Below are 15,301 nucleotides of genomic sequence, written 5' to 3' on the forward strand. Positions count from 1 at the left end.
GTGATACAGCAAAGGGAATTCCCTGATGAGAGAAGGCAGCAAAGCAGCCTGTTTAGACTGCTGCCGCCTCGACACTGCTCTGGAGGAAGGAATGTAGGGCTCGTGGTCGGTGGGGTTCGGATGGTCAGCAGGCCGGATTAAAAAACTAAATGGCTGGATATGGCCCGTGGGCCGTAGTTTGCCCATGTCTGAGCTAGTGCCTTTTCAACTTTTGAGTTGCTGCTCTAAACTGGATATTTAATGCTGGAGGCTGGACATGTCCCTGCATTGAATTTGGAGTAAATTCAGCCCATGACTGTGAGTGGCTTACAAGTGGCTGAACACCATGGTCTGAGTATCAAGCCCGTGATGAATGCCTTTTGAACACACATCGTAATGTCCAGCCAAATGTTATCCTGGGAAATTGAAAAGCAAAACATTTTTCAGAGATCAGTTGAATTAATGCCATTGAATTTTGAGCCTGGGAAATTATAGTGAATCCCATGTTAAATATGAACTTTCAAGGTCAGAAAGCAACAATGGAGGTTGTACAAGTAATTTTGTGTATATATTTACATTTAAATGTAGGCATAATGCTGAAACTTAAGTAAATTTATGTGTATATGGGGTGTATACACGCAAGTTCATCTACTTATTGGTGGATAATTTCCTTTAATTTATCTAAGGCAATGCATTTGAAAATTACCCTGCCTATGTTCAGCAGAGAATCCATATCACTGTCTCCTTTAGCTTTACTGTGAGTGAAATCAGTTAACAAATCAGGAATAGGAGATTTTGCTTATGATCCTTCTGTCTCAAGCTTTTTTTAGCTTTTAGAATTAGGCATCTTTCACTTAGGAGTTCCTTTTTTTGAGGGGGAGTACTTCACCAGATAACGTTCTATGCTCAGCATTCTAGGTCTTTTGATTGGAATGTTTCATCAACTGAAGTATAACTAAATCTTCCTGTTGCGTTTCTGATAAGAAGGCATGTTTGTTTTGACCAGAGATCTGGATTCTCAAAATGTACGGAAGGAAGCAACCACCCCCATCGCCCTGCTTGTTGAGGAGGTTGTTCTGACTCTGCAAGATTTAATAGCCTACTTTCAACCTCCAGAAGAAGATCTAGAACATGAAGACAAACAAAATAAACTTCGATCCCTTAAAAACCGGCAGAATCTCTTCAAAGAAGAGGTATCATAACAACTGCAACATTTAGCGGCACATCTTTCTATTGTTACAATTTCTAAACTCTTCTTCATTCATAAAGGAGCCATTTTCACTGTCCAGCATGCATTTCTTCACTGTTCAATATCTCCACTATATGAGATATTCTTGTTATGAAGTACTCTGAGACCCATCCATAAACTTAACTCGCATTCAGGATTTAACGTTTCCTCAGAAATACTAGTGGAAAAATAGCGAGGTCAATTTTCATGAGTAAGCTGGCCATATAACTTTATAAGCATATCATGTAGATATTCAATGGTAGTAAACATTTGAAGACTCCTTTTATTAAGGTGCACTAATCGATTTAGCGCACGCTAAATGCTAAGATGCACATAGGAATATAATGGATGTCTTAGCATTTAGCACACGCTAAATCGATTAGTGCACTTTAATAAAAGGACCCCTAAGTGTTGAAACTGAAAATCCACATATAACTTCATACATATAAATCTATATCTGATATTTGTGTGTTTGGAATTAAATGCAGTTATCCATTTGGTGACTGAATTTCATCACTAAATGGATTATGTTTTGGCCTGTTTCTGGCCCACCTCAGATATTTCCCAAAATTATGGTTCTCGTCTATCAAACTGCGCTAGCAGTTTGTAGCGCGGTGAGCTGCGCTGAATGGCCCACACTGCTCCCAATGCTCATAGAGTTCCTATGAGCATCGGGAGCAGCGCGGGCCATTCAGCGCAGCTCTCTTCACTAAAAACTGCTAGCGCAGTTTGATAGAAGAGGCCCTATGTGTATAAGTGCAGTGATATTTGTTTTTAAAACAGTTATATAATCAGTGCCACAATTACCAGCTGTATAATTGCATCTGAATATTGACTTAGCGGGGGCTGACTCCCACAGTTGGCATTGAGCCTGGATATTCAATGCTGGGCAGTTTCCTTGACCATCATTGAATATCCAGTTTATTTTTGGCCACTATAAACTTAGGGCTCCACAAGCCGCCCTAGCGGTTTAACACACGTAATACCATGCACTAAACCGCCGGCCACACTATCTGCTACCGCCTCCCTTGAGCAGGCGATAGTTTTTAGACCAGTTTGGGGGTTAACGCATGATGAAACATCACGCGCATTAACCCCGCTAGCACGGCTTGATAAAAGGAGCCCTTAGCTGACTAAATTGATATTCAGTTCTGGCCAGCTAAGCAGCTATTTAATTGGCACAATTTGGCCACTAAACATAGCTGGCTAGTGCTTTAAATTTTGTGGATAGCGGGCTAGCCGTTAAGCGCTAATATTCAGCAGCCATCTTGCCAGTTAAATAGTGTTGTATATCAGGAATAATGTGTTTTAAACATACGTATTTTGCAAATAATTTTTATCACCTAGTCAATGTAGTTATAAAGAGACATCAAATGTGTAGTGCCTTTTTGAAATCTATGCAGCGTATGGCATTTAGGGGGCATTTGTTAAGGTGTTGTAAAATTCAGACTTGAGTTGCACCTTAATTTTTTGAGGGAGTGATACCAGCAGTAGCTCAGTACCATAGCTTAGTCACCCCCATAGTATCCCCTGGATTTTATATATGGTGACCAAAGTTGTGCTTGCATATTTGACTGCATATGTTTAACAAGCCAATTGGTGCCTACAACGTTCTAAGCGTATTTTATAAAGTGTTGCACATAAATTCTGAGATGTGGATCTCAAATAGGGTGTGGCCCTGCGAGGGGCATGGGCGGGTCATAGGCATTCCTGAAAATTACACCGGATACACACAGAATTTAGGTGCAGCTTTTATACCAGGTTTTGGATCTCATTGCTGTGTATCCCACAGAAACCTATTGTGACCAGAGTAGAAAATTTGATTTTTTTTTTTTTTAAGGGTGCTCACTGGGGCTGGGACAGCAGTGTTTCTGGATGGGCAGGACTCTGGTGCTGGGAGAGTTGAAGGCGCTGGGTGTAGGCTGGAACCAGTGGCAAAGTAACGGGAGTGTGGGGGGAGGGGATGTCTGCCCCAGGTGCGGTCTCTGTAAGGGGTGCAGGCACCTGTCCTCATCTCCAATCCCACTCCTTCTCGACTCCCCTATCACACAAGTGCACCCCTTCACTTCTTTAGAAAGATTTATGGATGACTAATCAGTTACATAAACAAATACATGCCTGTTAGTTTTCTAGGGGAAACCATAATCTCCTTACCTAAGATTCGTTATTTTGCCAGTTTATACTAATAGAGACCCAGGCTATGAGAAATACTTTATTATGAAAATAGAAAAATATAATTCATAAGCCAGCAGCAATAACTAATTATTGTTCACAATGTCTCTGTACATACATATATGAAACTCAGTACATAATTATCAAACCAAACTTGTTAGATAAATATTTAAAATTAATTCTTACACTCTAAATAATTCCTTATAATAATAATTCTGATTAGCAGCAATCTATTACAGTTTATCACCAAGAGTAGCTTTACTTCTCCTTATCCCGAACCACAATAGGATTCATTTATCTAACCCCAGCTGATAAGATAGATACATTCCTTATTCTCACCATCCAATTAGGCCTTAGCCTGGGAGACAGAATTATTCTTCTCAGCACAAAAGATATAAATTCCCTTGGTACAGGAACAAGAGTTCGTCAGCCACTGGTCCAGCTGTAAATTAGGTTGGCAGCAAAGATTTCCTTTATGTGATGGAATCCAGATCTGTTTAAAGTCCAGTTCTCTCTCTCAGACAGAGAGTCACAAGAGGTAACTTTTCAGGTCTTAATTATTATAGAAGATACACAGAGAAACCTATGATAAGATGCAAGTTCACTCACATCCCAGCACAGACTAAATTAATAATTAGCACGTTTCACTTGGATCTCGTCAGATGACCTCTCCGGACCAATCCAGAAACAGAACTTAGATGAATAGCCTTTCTGTATTGAGTCTCGCACAAGCTGTGAAGCAGAGGCGCCTTCGTTAGATAAGACCAGCACATGAGCCATAACTCCCCCAAGATTCACACAGGCTGAGCATGTAGGCATAGCTGGATGTCCTTGACTAGAATACAGTTCTGGTACATACCCAGAATGCATCAGGCAGAAACAGCAAAGATGTATTCTTCTTTCTCTTCTTGCTAGGTTTAGGCTGGAATGATTTCTTGCAAACAATGGTTCAGGCTTGATGATGTCAGAGAGGCCATGATTAATGTCTGATGGAGTGGGCCTAGTGGTTAAGAGCTGCTGCCTCTGTACCCTGAGGTTGTAGGTTCAGTTCCAATGCCGCTCCTTGTGACACTAGGCAAGTCATTTAATTCTCCATTTCCCCAGGTGCCATAGTTTGTTTATTTATTTATTAAAAATTTTATATACTGCATACAACTATGCGGTTAACATATCACATTCATAAAATCTTATTTTCCTGCAATTTCCACATATAACATAACCATAACTAGAAACGTCATTAATATTCCCCCCAATATAAAATATCAATATATCAAGTCAAGTATGATACAATTCTATTTGGTATGTCAATGAGAGCAAAGAGCTAGATTTTATCAAACAATAATAAGCTTTTATTGATTATGACAGGAGTCGCCATACAACATATCACACATAATTGGAAAAATTGGAGCAGGCTTAATTATACTTTTTGGTGGAACTCATTGTGTCACATATATAAAATGGAGAGAACAATAGCCATACAAAAAGGGAATTATAAGAAATTTAAAGAGATATGGGGGCCATTGACAAATTATTATAATGAATAGATACCATTTTTCCAATATAATACAATACAAGTAAAGGGAAGGGAGGGGGGAATTCTGAATTAATTCAATGTTTGGATCAGTAAAAAAGATTATTTTATAGGTTATATTTGATTGCATATGTTATGGCAGGTGTGGGCGGGAAGGGATTAAATTTTATGTATAAATATTAAATATGATAGAAATTCAAGTGTATTTAATTTCAAATGTCATTTATTGATACACTTGTTGAAAGATGTAAAATGAATAAAGAATTTATAAAAAAAAATAAAATATATATATATATATATATACCAAGTCAAATCAAATTTCAGTAATTAAGAAAGCAAAGATGCATTAGATCAAATGATCTATTTCAAGGTAGGTGACAAAACCAATCCACATATACAGGTAAAACAAGTCAAATTCCAACAGTTGAAGAATGCAAACAAGCTTTAAATCATACATTACTGTCAGCGCATTCTGAAGAAAATATTTTCAGGTGGAATAAGCATTAGCAAATAATTGTGTTTTCTGCATTTTCTTAAAATTTATCCTCCCAATACAGAATCGCAGGGCATTCCACAGTTCTACACCAGCCACAGACAGATTATGAGCTCACTGGGACAGACAGGGAAAATGCTTAAGAGTTCCTGATAGTCTATGTTGTGTTGACCATAGTGACCTGCTGCACTGAAACAGCACTGAATAAACATAAACATACATTGCATCAGTAGAAGAGATCTAACTGAGCGAATACCCCAAGGACCTGATTCTATGTATGTTGCCTAAAAAATTGGTGCCGACTAATGTGGCATTAAGCACAATTCTATAAAAGTTAGGCACCCATTATAAAACCACACTTAGCCCTGCCTAAGGCCTTGATTGACCCAGGTGCCTAAAGCTAAGCCTATGGAAAAGGCCTTAGGTCCTTGGGCCAATCAGAGTCTTAGGCCCCTCCCAGTGCATCCTAGGATGCACCGGGAAGAGGAAGGCTTGCCCATTTTGAAAAGGTGGGCCTGCCGGCAAGAGGGAGTGGGCATCCCTCCTGCCGGATTGTCATCTAACTGGTACAGGGTTGTGAAGGGGGGTGTTGGGGGTTTGGGGTAGGATGTCAGGTGTTCGGGAGGGTGTGTCAGGGGTTCAGGGTGATGCATCAGACGTTTGGGGTGGGGTTCACGGGGGGTCCCGGTGGCAGAAGGGAGTGGGCATCCCTCCTGTACCCCTGTAATTTAAAGATGGAGGTGTCAGAGGTTTACGGGGGCCCTGGTGGCAGGAGGGAGTGGGCTTCCTTCCTGTCAATTTATTTTTTAAGTTCGGAGGGTGTGGGCTGTCATGAGAGGGGGGGAGTGGATCCCAGCACAAGGTATTAATTTTTAAAGGTGACGGATATTGTGTGTGACACGCGCAGCATCTATGCCCATTTTTTTTAAAAAGCTGCTGTTCAGTACTTTTTTTTTTAATGCTATGGCACCTTCAGACCTATCCGTGATTTTGGAGCGTTAAGAAACAGCACTTCATTTTGTGCTTCATGTGGCTACTGATTGGAGTGCTCATTTTAATATTGATGAGTGATGGCTTAGCAGCAGGAAGTAGGATGAGGAATTGGTCTATGAACCTGAAAACATAAGAGACACGTGTAGGAATGACAATTTATACACCAGTGAGTCTCTAGAGCAGGGGTAGGGAACTCTGGTCCTCGAGAGCCATATTCCAGTTGGGTTTTCAGGATTTCTGCAATGAATATGCATGAGATCTATTTGCATGCACTGCTTTCAATGCATAGTCATTGGGAAAATCCTGAAAACCCGATGGAATACGGCTCTCGAGGACCGGAGTTCCCTACCCCTGCTCTAGAGCAGTGGTTCCCAACCCTATCCTGGAGGAACACCAGGCCAATTGGGTTTTCAGGCTAGCCCTAATGAATATGCATGAAGCAAATTTGCATGCCTATCACTTCCATCATATGCAAATCTCTCTCATGCATATTCATTAGGGCTAGCCTGAAAACCCGATTGGCCTGGTGTTCCTCCAGGACAGGGTTGGGAATCACTGCTCTAGAGGGACCACATCAGAGCTACTACTACTGCTACTACAACTAATTTCTATAGCGCTACTAGACATATGCAGCACTGTACATCAAAACTCAGAAGAGATAGTCCCTGCTCAAAAGAGTTTACAATCTGGTCAAGACAGACAAATTGGATAAGAAGCTAGAGCAGGGGTAGGGAACTCCGGTCCTCGAGAGCTGCATTCCAGTCGGGTTTTCAGGATTTCCCCAATGAATATGCATGAGATCTATTTGCATGCACTGCTTTCATTGTATGCTAATTGATCTCATACATATTCATTGGGGAAATCCTGAAAATCCGACTGGAATACGGCTCTCGAGGACCAGAGTTCCCTACCCCTGAGCTACAGGGATATTTATAGCGGTGTACTCTTCCCAAGCTTGATGATTAGGAAGCAAAAAATGTATAAAGAGATGTATTGAAACAGAAGAATTAATGGCAATAAAATCGCTGAAAGATGGCAAAGTGATAGTTCTGGATGGCTATTGAGATGGGAAGGGGGTTAAAGGGATTTGGAACTATCTTGGCACCCAACCTGGCACTGTTGTTTAATGATACTCATATATTACAGGGAAGTGAACTACCAGAATCTATGAATGCAGCTGGGATTATTGTTATTTTAAAACTGGGCCAAGACACAGGAGTTTGCTGATCATACAGATCAATCTCGTTAATTTAGATGCAAAAATATTAGTTGCTAGGATGCAGATCTACTTTTCTAAGCTTATTCAGTTTGATCAGTCAGGTTTCATTTCTGGGAGACAAGTAGTGGTAATATTTTGAAGACTTTTAAACATGATTGGCAGGCTAGACAAGTTAAAGAGACTTCCCTATTCTCAGTCTAATCTGGGTGCTCTCTTGTTGCTGTCTGCTTCCAACTCTTGAACCCCACATTCCCCTCCCCCTTACAACTCCACTCTTTGCAGTGTCATGTGCTAGTGTAAATGACGCTGTCCTATCAAGTTATTGCAGTTCTTTTCTTTTGATGTACTTCTTAAATGGTACACTGTTTTGTCCTTTTTTATGCAGTTAAAGGTGGTATAGCAAGTCTGAAATAAATAAATATGGCAGGAATGCCCTCTGTTCCCTCTCCTATTTCCACCGGTCATTGAACTGTTGGTAGCAAGAATTAGAAGTAACCCGGCTATAAAAGGATTCTCAGTGGGTGGCAGGGGACACAAGATGGGTCTCTTTGCAGATGATATGGTTTTCATGCTATGTCACCCTTTGGTGTCCCCCCTAGTATGGATGGTGGAAATATCGTCTTACAGTAGGAGTCAGGACATAAAATGAATCTCAGTGTCTGAAGTACTTAAGAGTGCACATCCCAGCCAAACTGGAGGAGTGCCTGAAGTCTGCATTCCCTTTTCAATGAGCTAAAGAGTCAATACGGTATTTGGTTATGCAATTAGATGCAGATCCTACCCCTGAGATGCCTCAAGAAACTATTTTGCCTGGCCTATGGAGATTCTTTTATGTCCCTCAGAGAAATCACCACTGTAGAAATGTTCTTATCTAAGGTTAAATAGCAGCTGTGTTGTGATCAGAAAGATCAGACTCCAGCATTCAACAATGACGATTCAACAAGTTTTCCTTTCCTTTGTCTCTTGTGTTGTAGGGAATGCTGGCCTTGACACTGAATTGCATTGACCATTTGAATGTCTACAGCAGTGCTGCACACTTTGCAGAGCTCGTTGGGAAGGAAGCAGGACCTGCGTGGAAAGAGATTCTCAATCTACTTTATGAATTACTCGGTGATTACCATGCGCTGACCTTAGATTCTATCACTGAATATGCCTTTTGCTCAGCCATTCTAATGAGACCCCAGCTGTGTTCAGCTCACTAACTGCTATTGTACTAGCCATCAAAATTATCTCCTGAAATAAACTTGTGTATCAGACTAGTCACAGCTAGAGAATTAACTAACCCCTTTGTAGACAGTTTCAGCAAATAGATCAGGATTTGATAGAGAATGACACAGGGACAAAATTTGTCCCTGACCCCGCAGGCTCTGTTTCTGTCCCTGTCCCCCCAGACTTTATCCTCATTTGCATTAGCCTCAAACACTTATAATTTATATTTAAATCTTTTTATTAGAATATAAAAAGGGGCAATATTCTGTACAAGTGTTTATAAATCACAAATAGAATCTTCCATTTTGATCTGGTTTTGATACAACTTTCCCAAAGATTCATTCAGTATTTTTATATCATCTGCAAAGGTAATTGGATTGTCTTTCAGATATGGGTATAGAAGAGAACCTAAACTGTGTAGTGGATGAACAGGAAAATAAGTATCTATTAAATGCTGGAAATGTTCTTTGATGCCAGCAGTGATGGATGAATCTGTTGCAGTAACAGTAAGATGCTTGAGCAGCTGGGCACATGATGGAAGTACATTGCAGATGGTAGAAGTCTGATTAGCAGACAGGACTCTTGTTGCCACATCAAAGGCAGACAAGACAAAATGATGTCATTTAACAGTAGTTCATTTAAATCCAAAAGCAACTTCTAAGTTTTTTTTAACTATTGGATTCAATTGCCAATTTTCTAAGATGTGTTTATTTATTAAATTCATTTTCTATCCTATCCTCCCCAAAGAGCTCAGGACAAGTTTTTACATATTGATGCAAGACTCATAAGACCATACGAAGATAAGAATTGCCATACTGGGATAGACTGAAGGTTCATCAAGCTCAGTACACTTCTCCCTCCGGATTTGCGGGGGATAGGGGCAGAGCCGGACCGCGAATGGCAAAAAACTGCGAATATCCAGCTCTGACCCACCCCCGCCTCCCTCCTGCCTTCCCGGTCTTACCTGGTGGTCTAGCAGGCTTTCGGGGCAGGAGCGATATTCCTACACTCCTGCCCCGTGCAGATCACCATTAGGAAATGGCTGCTGTGAGTTCCCATAGTCTCTCGAGACTACGACGGGAACTCCCTACAGCTATTTCCTAATGGCGATCTGCACGGGGCAGGAGCGTAGGAAGATCGCTCCTGTCCCAAAAGCCCGCTAAACCACCAGGTAAGGCCGGGATGCCGGGGGAAGACTTTTTTTTTTCTTTTTTCCCCCTCCCCAAAAAATCGCGAATATGTGAAATCGCGATTACCGAAACCGCGAATGGGGAGGGGGAAGTGTATCCTGTTTCCAACCCAGGTCCTAAGTATCTAGCTAGATCTCAAGTAGTAAAAAAAATTTTATGCTGCTTATCCTAGGAATAAACAGTGGATTTCCCCAAGACATCTCATGGTTAGGGCCTGTGTCAAAGCTAGCTAACTCATGGGCTTTCCATGGGTGGAGCTGACACTTATTCGATTAAGTGTCAATATTCAGCCCTTGGCTGCATAAGATAACCGCTTAAATTGAATCCTATCTTTAAAAGTGGTTCAGCATATGCGGTGAAGGGCTGGATATTGTACATACCATATAAACTTTAGCAGACAGTCTACAACCAAATATTCAATGTTGATACTCAGACATGACTCGGCAACGAATATCCAGGAATAGAGCCGGCAGCAGACCTAAAAACACTGATTGCCCCCAGCTTAATATCGGCCAGATCGTGGTGATATTTAGCTGCTAACTGCTATGTGTACAATACTTAAGCAATTTAAGATAGGACAGCAAAAATGTTTCCTAGCTTAAATGCTCAGCTGTAAGGATAGCAGTTGAATAACATCGCTATTCATGTAACGGGAGTGATTACCACTGTATAAATATATTCAGTGCCACCACATCTATCGATAGTGTCAATTTATATATGCAAAGTATTTAAATGCAGTGGTTAGCATTAAACAAACACCAGCAGTGTGTTTTAAATATTGACCCGACTGTATTTAATCATTTTAAATAATGATCCCCAAAATATTTAATTGTCCTAAAGAAGCCATGAAAAGAATTCTGATCAGTAGTTTTGCACATTGTTGTGGTGAAATAACCAAAAGAAAAATCACCTATTACAACTAAAAAGCTTCTTCCCTTGATATTTAACATAGTAAATGACAGCAGCCCATCCAGTCTGCCCAACAGTCACACTCATTATTAATTCATGAGTAAACGGTTTATCTTTGGCATTTCTGGGATAGAGACTGGCACTGCCCCTAAGTTCAACTGCTGAAGTTGCCGTTGAAGCCCACTTCAGCCTATCCAAACCATCGTGTCATTTGCAAAACACACAAAAGTCTGCCCGGCAAATTACTGGAGTTTCTGTCAAAGCCCTCTCTATCCTATTTTAAACCAAATTACCATATACGGGACACAGACCACAGAAATCTGCCCAGTACTGGCCTTAGTTCTTTTAATGGTATTACTACTATGCGTTTCAAAAAGTAATAGCAACTTGAATATTTTGATATGTATAATTCAATTAAAGATACAAATTATAAGTAACCATAATCATCGTCTTTTTCAACACACTTTTCACACCAAAAATATTCATTTATATTATATTATACAATATACATTCTATTAATATATCAAAAAAATCATCCCTCCCACCCATCCCTATCCCCTCATTTCAATTATCTTATGAAGGGAAAATGTTTACTACTCATTACAAAAGTCTGTTAATGGTCCCCAAATATCTTGAAATTTACCAAAATATCCTCTCTGTGTGGCTAACGTCTTTAATTATTTGTGAATCGAGTCGAGCTCTGTTAGGAGATGATCCGATATATAAACCGAAGTCTAGACTAGACTATTTCTAGAGCACTACCAGACATATACAACACTGTACAGAGTCTCGATAGAACTTACAATCTATAGTGCCTAAACTGGCAGCATGTCAATCATGCTTAAGCACCATTTAAAGAATAATGACTATTAGTGCCTATCACAAAACTAGGGTTTTACTGGCCTACATTGCAGACACCTAAGTTCTTTTGAGAATCGCATCTAACAGCACCTAAGGTCATTTCCACACCTACTTTGACCTTCGATGCCATAAAACACCTCACTGTAGATACGATTATAACACCTATTCTAGTAGGCGTCTCATGGCACCTACTTTTTTTTAAAATTAGTTTTTGTTTTATAACAATTACCTTGCCAATTAAAGCCAATTAAAACAATTAAGTTAGGCAGCAGTAGGGCGCCTATCACCGCCAAAACTTACAGTGCCGCTAACAGGGCCAGATTCTATAAAAGCCACCGAAAGTTAGGTGGTGGAAGCCACCCTACCGCCGACTAACATAATTGGTTTAATTGGGTTTAAGTGGCACAATAATTGGTTGCACCATTAAAACTCAATTAAATCCTCATTTTAAAAAATAGCTGCTGCTATGTAGCCTCCAGGTCAGCACCTATATTAGGTCCTTGGTGGCTAGCAGAGCATAGTTAGGGGTGGTACCAGACTTCAGCATCACTATGTGCTACTGGCTGCAATTCTGGAACGACCCTGGGTCCCAGAAATGTAGGCCTGTAAAACCCTAGCATCCTTGGAAACCGCGGCTGTCGGTGACTGACACTCGGCTTGTTAAATATGCATATTCAGGTTGGGGGGGAATAGGGGGGGTTTGGGCTAGTTGGGGGGCGTTTGGGCCTCTTTGTTCCCTGAGAGGACATCAGAGTCCAGTCCTCTTTGGGGGGGGCCCTCTTTTGCTCGTTCTTGGAAATGTTTATAATCCTTATCTGTATTCTATGCTTGTGAGTTGTTATTCCATTTGCCAATAAAAACAGTTTCATAATAATAATAATATGCATATTCAAATTTAGAGAAGTACCGGTAAATTTTTAGCAGTGGATATTCAGCACCTGCTACAAGTGTGGAGGGGCATAATCGAAAGGGATGTCTAAGTCCGTTTGCGTCCAACTCGCAAGTCGTCCAAAGTACAAAATAGCCTAGGACACATTTTCGAAAAATATGTCCAAAATTTGTTTTTTCTTTCGAAAATCGTCTAATTATACGTCCTGCCAATCTGATCATCCAAGCCGCTAAATCGTCCATCTTTATACCACAATTCCGTCCAAGTCCAAAATGCCTAGATTAAGTTGGGCTTCTTAGGTGGTGATGCATTGAGGATGGGATGTTTGAGATGGGTCTGCAGGGAGGATGTTATGAGGTGTGTGGTAGAAGTATAGCAGAGAAAGCAAGTGCCATGTGTTCTGCACTCACTCCCAGAGTAGAAAAACGGAGTGTAATACTCATTGCATTTATCTCCAGCAAGGGTGCTGCATTACCTTATCTCATTTTTCTGTCCCTCCATGTAAATAGGATGCAAGAAAAGCTCTTAATCTCTTTATCATAGGCTGCCATAGGCCAAGTTTCATGATGTGAGCTATAAAATGTTACAGCTCTTACCATGAGACTTCAGCTCACAGCAACAGGTAATAAGGCCTTTAAGCACTTTACCAATGCCTGAGCAAATAGTGTGGCAACACTGAAAGGACTAAGTACAACAGTGTGAGTCATGTTCGCCTTCTCTCTGTACTGCTGTCCCATATTTTTGTGTTCAGGTTTCAGGTACAGTATGGCCATTCAGAGCAGGCAGCCCTAGGATTCTGTTCTAAGATCAGCTGCAGAGATTATTAATTTATGTGCTACCAGAGCAAGCACCTATAGAGATATTGTTAATATTGATAATGCTTATAGTCATGATAGTGATAATTTTGAGACTAATAATGCTGAAAACTACGCTAACTTGAAGATGATAATAGACTTATATTTCTATCCCCAATTCCATTTCAGCTGCACTTATCCGTGGTAATAGAAAGAACTGTGCTCAGTTCTCCAAAAACCTGGATTGGCTGATCAGTAAATTGGACAGACTTGAGTCTTCCTCAGGTGAGTTGGCATGGGAATGACTAGGGATTTCCAGGGATTTGACAACTAATTAAACTATATTTGGTCCTCTAACCAGACATTAGGTTTATATCAGGTGCTTTGAGTGAGCCCTGGTTTCTAATTCTCTGATGCTTATTGCTCTTCCCTTCCCTAATGTTTTTCCCTTTATATGTCTTCTTTACTATTTTTTTAAATTGTTTTTCTGCACCTACCCCTTCCTTCTGTATCAATTAATTTTGTCTTGTTAGTCATATTTATATAATTTGTTTCCCTTTGATTATTGTAACCCAATATTTTTATTTTTTGTTCATCGTTTAGAAGTCGATATAAGCGATTAATCAAATGCATAATAAACTTGGAAACTTGGATCATATTCTTAGAGTTAGGGTGAGAGGGAAAGGGAACAACTGTCTTAAGTATGCGTTGCTGGAGTCCTACAGAGCCCATATATGTTTGAATTCCTTGCTTGAGAATATGCTTGACTACCTGAATAAATTCATTTAAACCATTCTGAGCTCCCCTGGGAGAACAGTATAGAAAATTAAATGAATGAATGAATAAATAAATATAGACCAATAGCTGCTTAACAATAGACTGTAAATTGTTAATGATACTACAAAACTTTCAGAAAAGAAATAAAAACCCTGCTATTCAAGAAATCCATCAAAACAAACTAACACCACAGGAAGCACTTCGGTCCCCCGAAGTAACCCATTCAACTCTGTAACTCTTCTGTAAATGTCCAGATAACCTCTTATGTAATCCGCCTTGAACCGCAAGGTAATGACGGAGTCACTAATGTAATGTAATACTTTATTGCCATCAATGAATAAGAACACAGTACTCTAAAAGGTCCAGAGATAGCTTCTCTTCACTTTTATTTATCTGCCCAAACAGCAGTAGCATAGTAAAGGGGGAGGGGGTGACATCTTGGTGGGGACACCGGCACTTCTCCTCCCCCCACTCCATGCTTGCACCCTCCCTTTTCACCCCCTACCTCTTTAAATCTTCACCAGTGCGAGCAGCCTCTCTAGCCTGCTGCTCAAGCCAGCTTGGCTCCCCTCTGAAATCACTTCCTGGTCATGGGGCCAGGAAGTTACATCAGAGGGGAAGCCAATGCCAGCATGAGCAGCAGGCCAGAGAAGCTGCTTATGCTGGCGAAGATTTAAAGATGTACGGAGGGAAGGGGAGGTTAGGCGTGAGTGTAGCGGGGGGAGGGGGGACGCAACCCCGGGCACTTCCTACCCTTGCTGTGCCACTGCCAAACAGTACCATTGATGTATCCTTACAAAAATTATATCAAATATGGAAAAAAATTGCATGCATAATATGCTAATGAAATTTTTGTGGGATATCTCTTTTTTTTAGTAGTTGGGAGGGTGGAATGTTTGCATATGCATGCTTTAGCACACATATAATATGTCCTCGTAGCACAAATCAACTGGGTTCCAAGCCAGCGCCAATATATAGCGTGAGTTCCTTTCTTAATTATTATCTGTAAAGATGATAATGATGAAAATTTGAAAAAAAATAAAAATATATATAGCGT

The 15,301-nt window shown here is 40.5% G+C and overlaps 1 protein-coding gene across 2 annotated transcripts in view; it reads left to right on the plus strand.

Annotated features, from left to right (window-relative positions):
- Window positions 1–15,301, plus strand: part of RYR3 (ryanodine receptor 3) — a 693,107-nt gene that overhangs the window by 148,408 nt on the left and 529,398 nt on the right. For both annotated transcript variants that reach the window (XM_033952387.1, XM_033952388.1), the window contains exons 13-15: window positions 986–1,172; window positions 8,590–8,725; window positions 13,657–13,752. In XM_033952387.1, the coding sequence (XP_033808278.1) occupies window positions 986–1,172; window positions 8,590–8,725; window positions 13,657–13,752 (419 nt within the window). The remainder of the gene's footprint in view (window positions 1–985; window positions 1,173–8,589; window positions 8,726–13,656; window positions 13,753–15,301) is intronic.

This window comes from Geotrypetes seraphini, chromosome 7, assembly GCF_902459505.1.
Source record: "Geotrypetes seraphini chromosome 7, aGeoSer1.1, whole genome shotgun sequence".
In the NCBI taxonomy this organism is placed as follows: domain Eukaryota; kingdom Metazoa; phylum Chordata; class Amphibia; order Gymnophiona; family Dermophiidae; genus Geotrypetes; species Geotrypetes seraphini.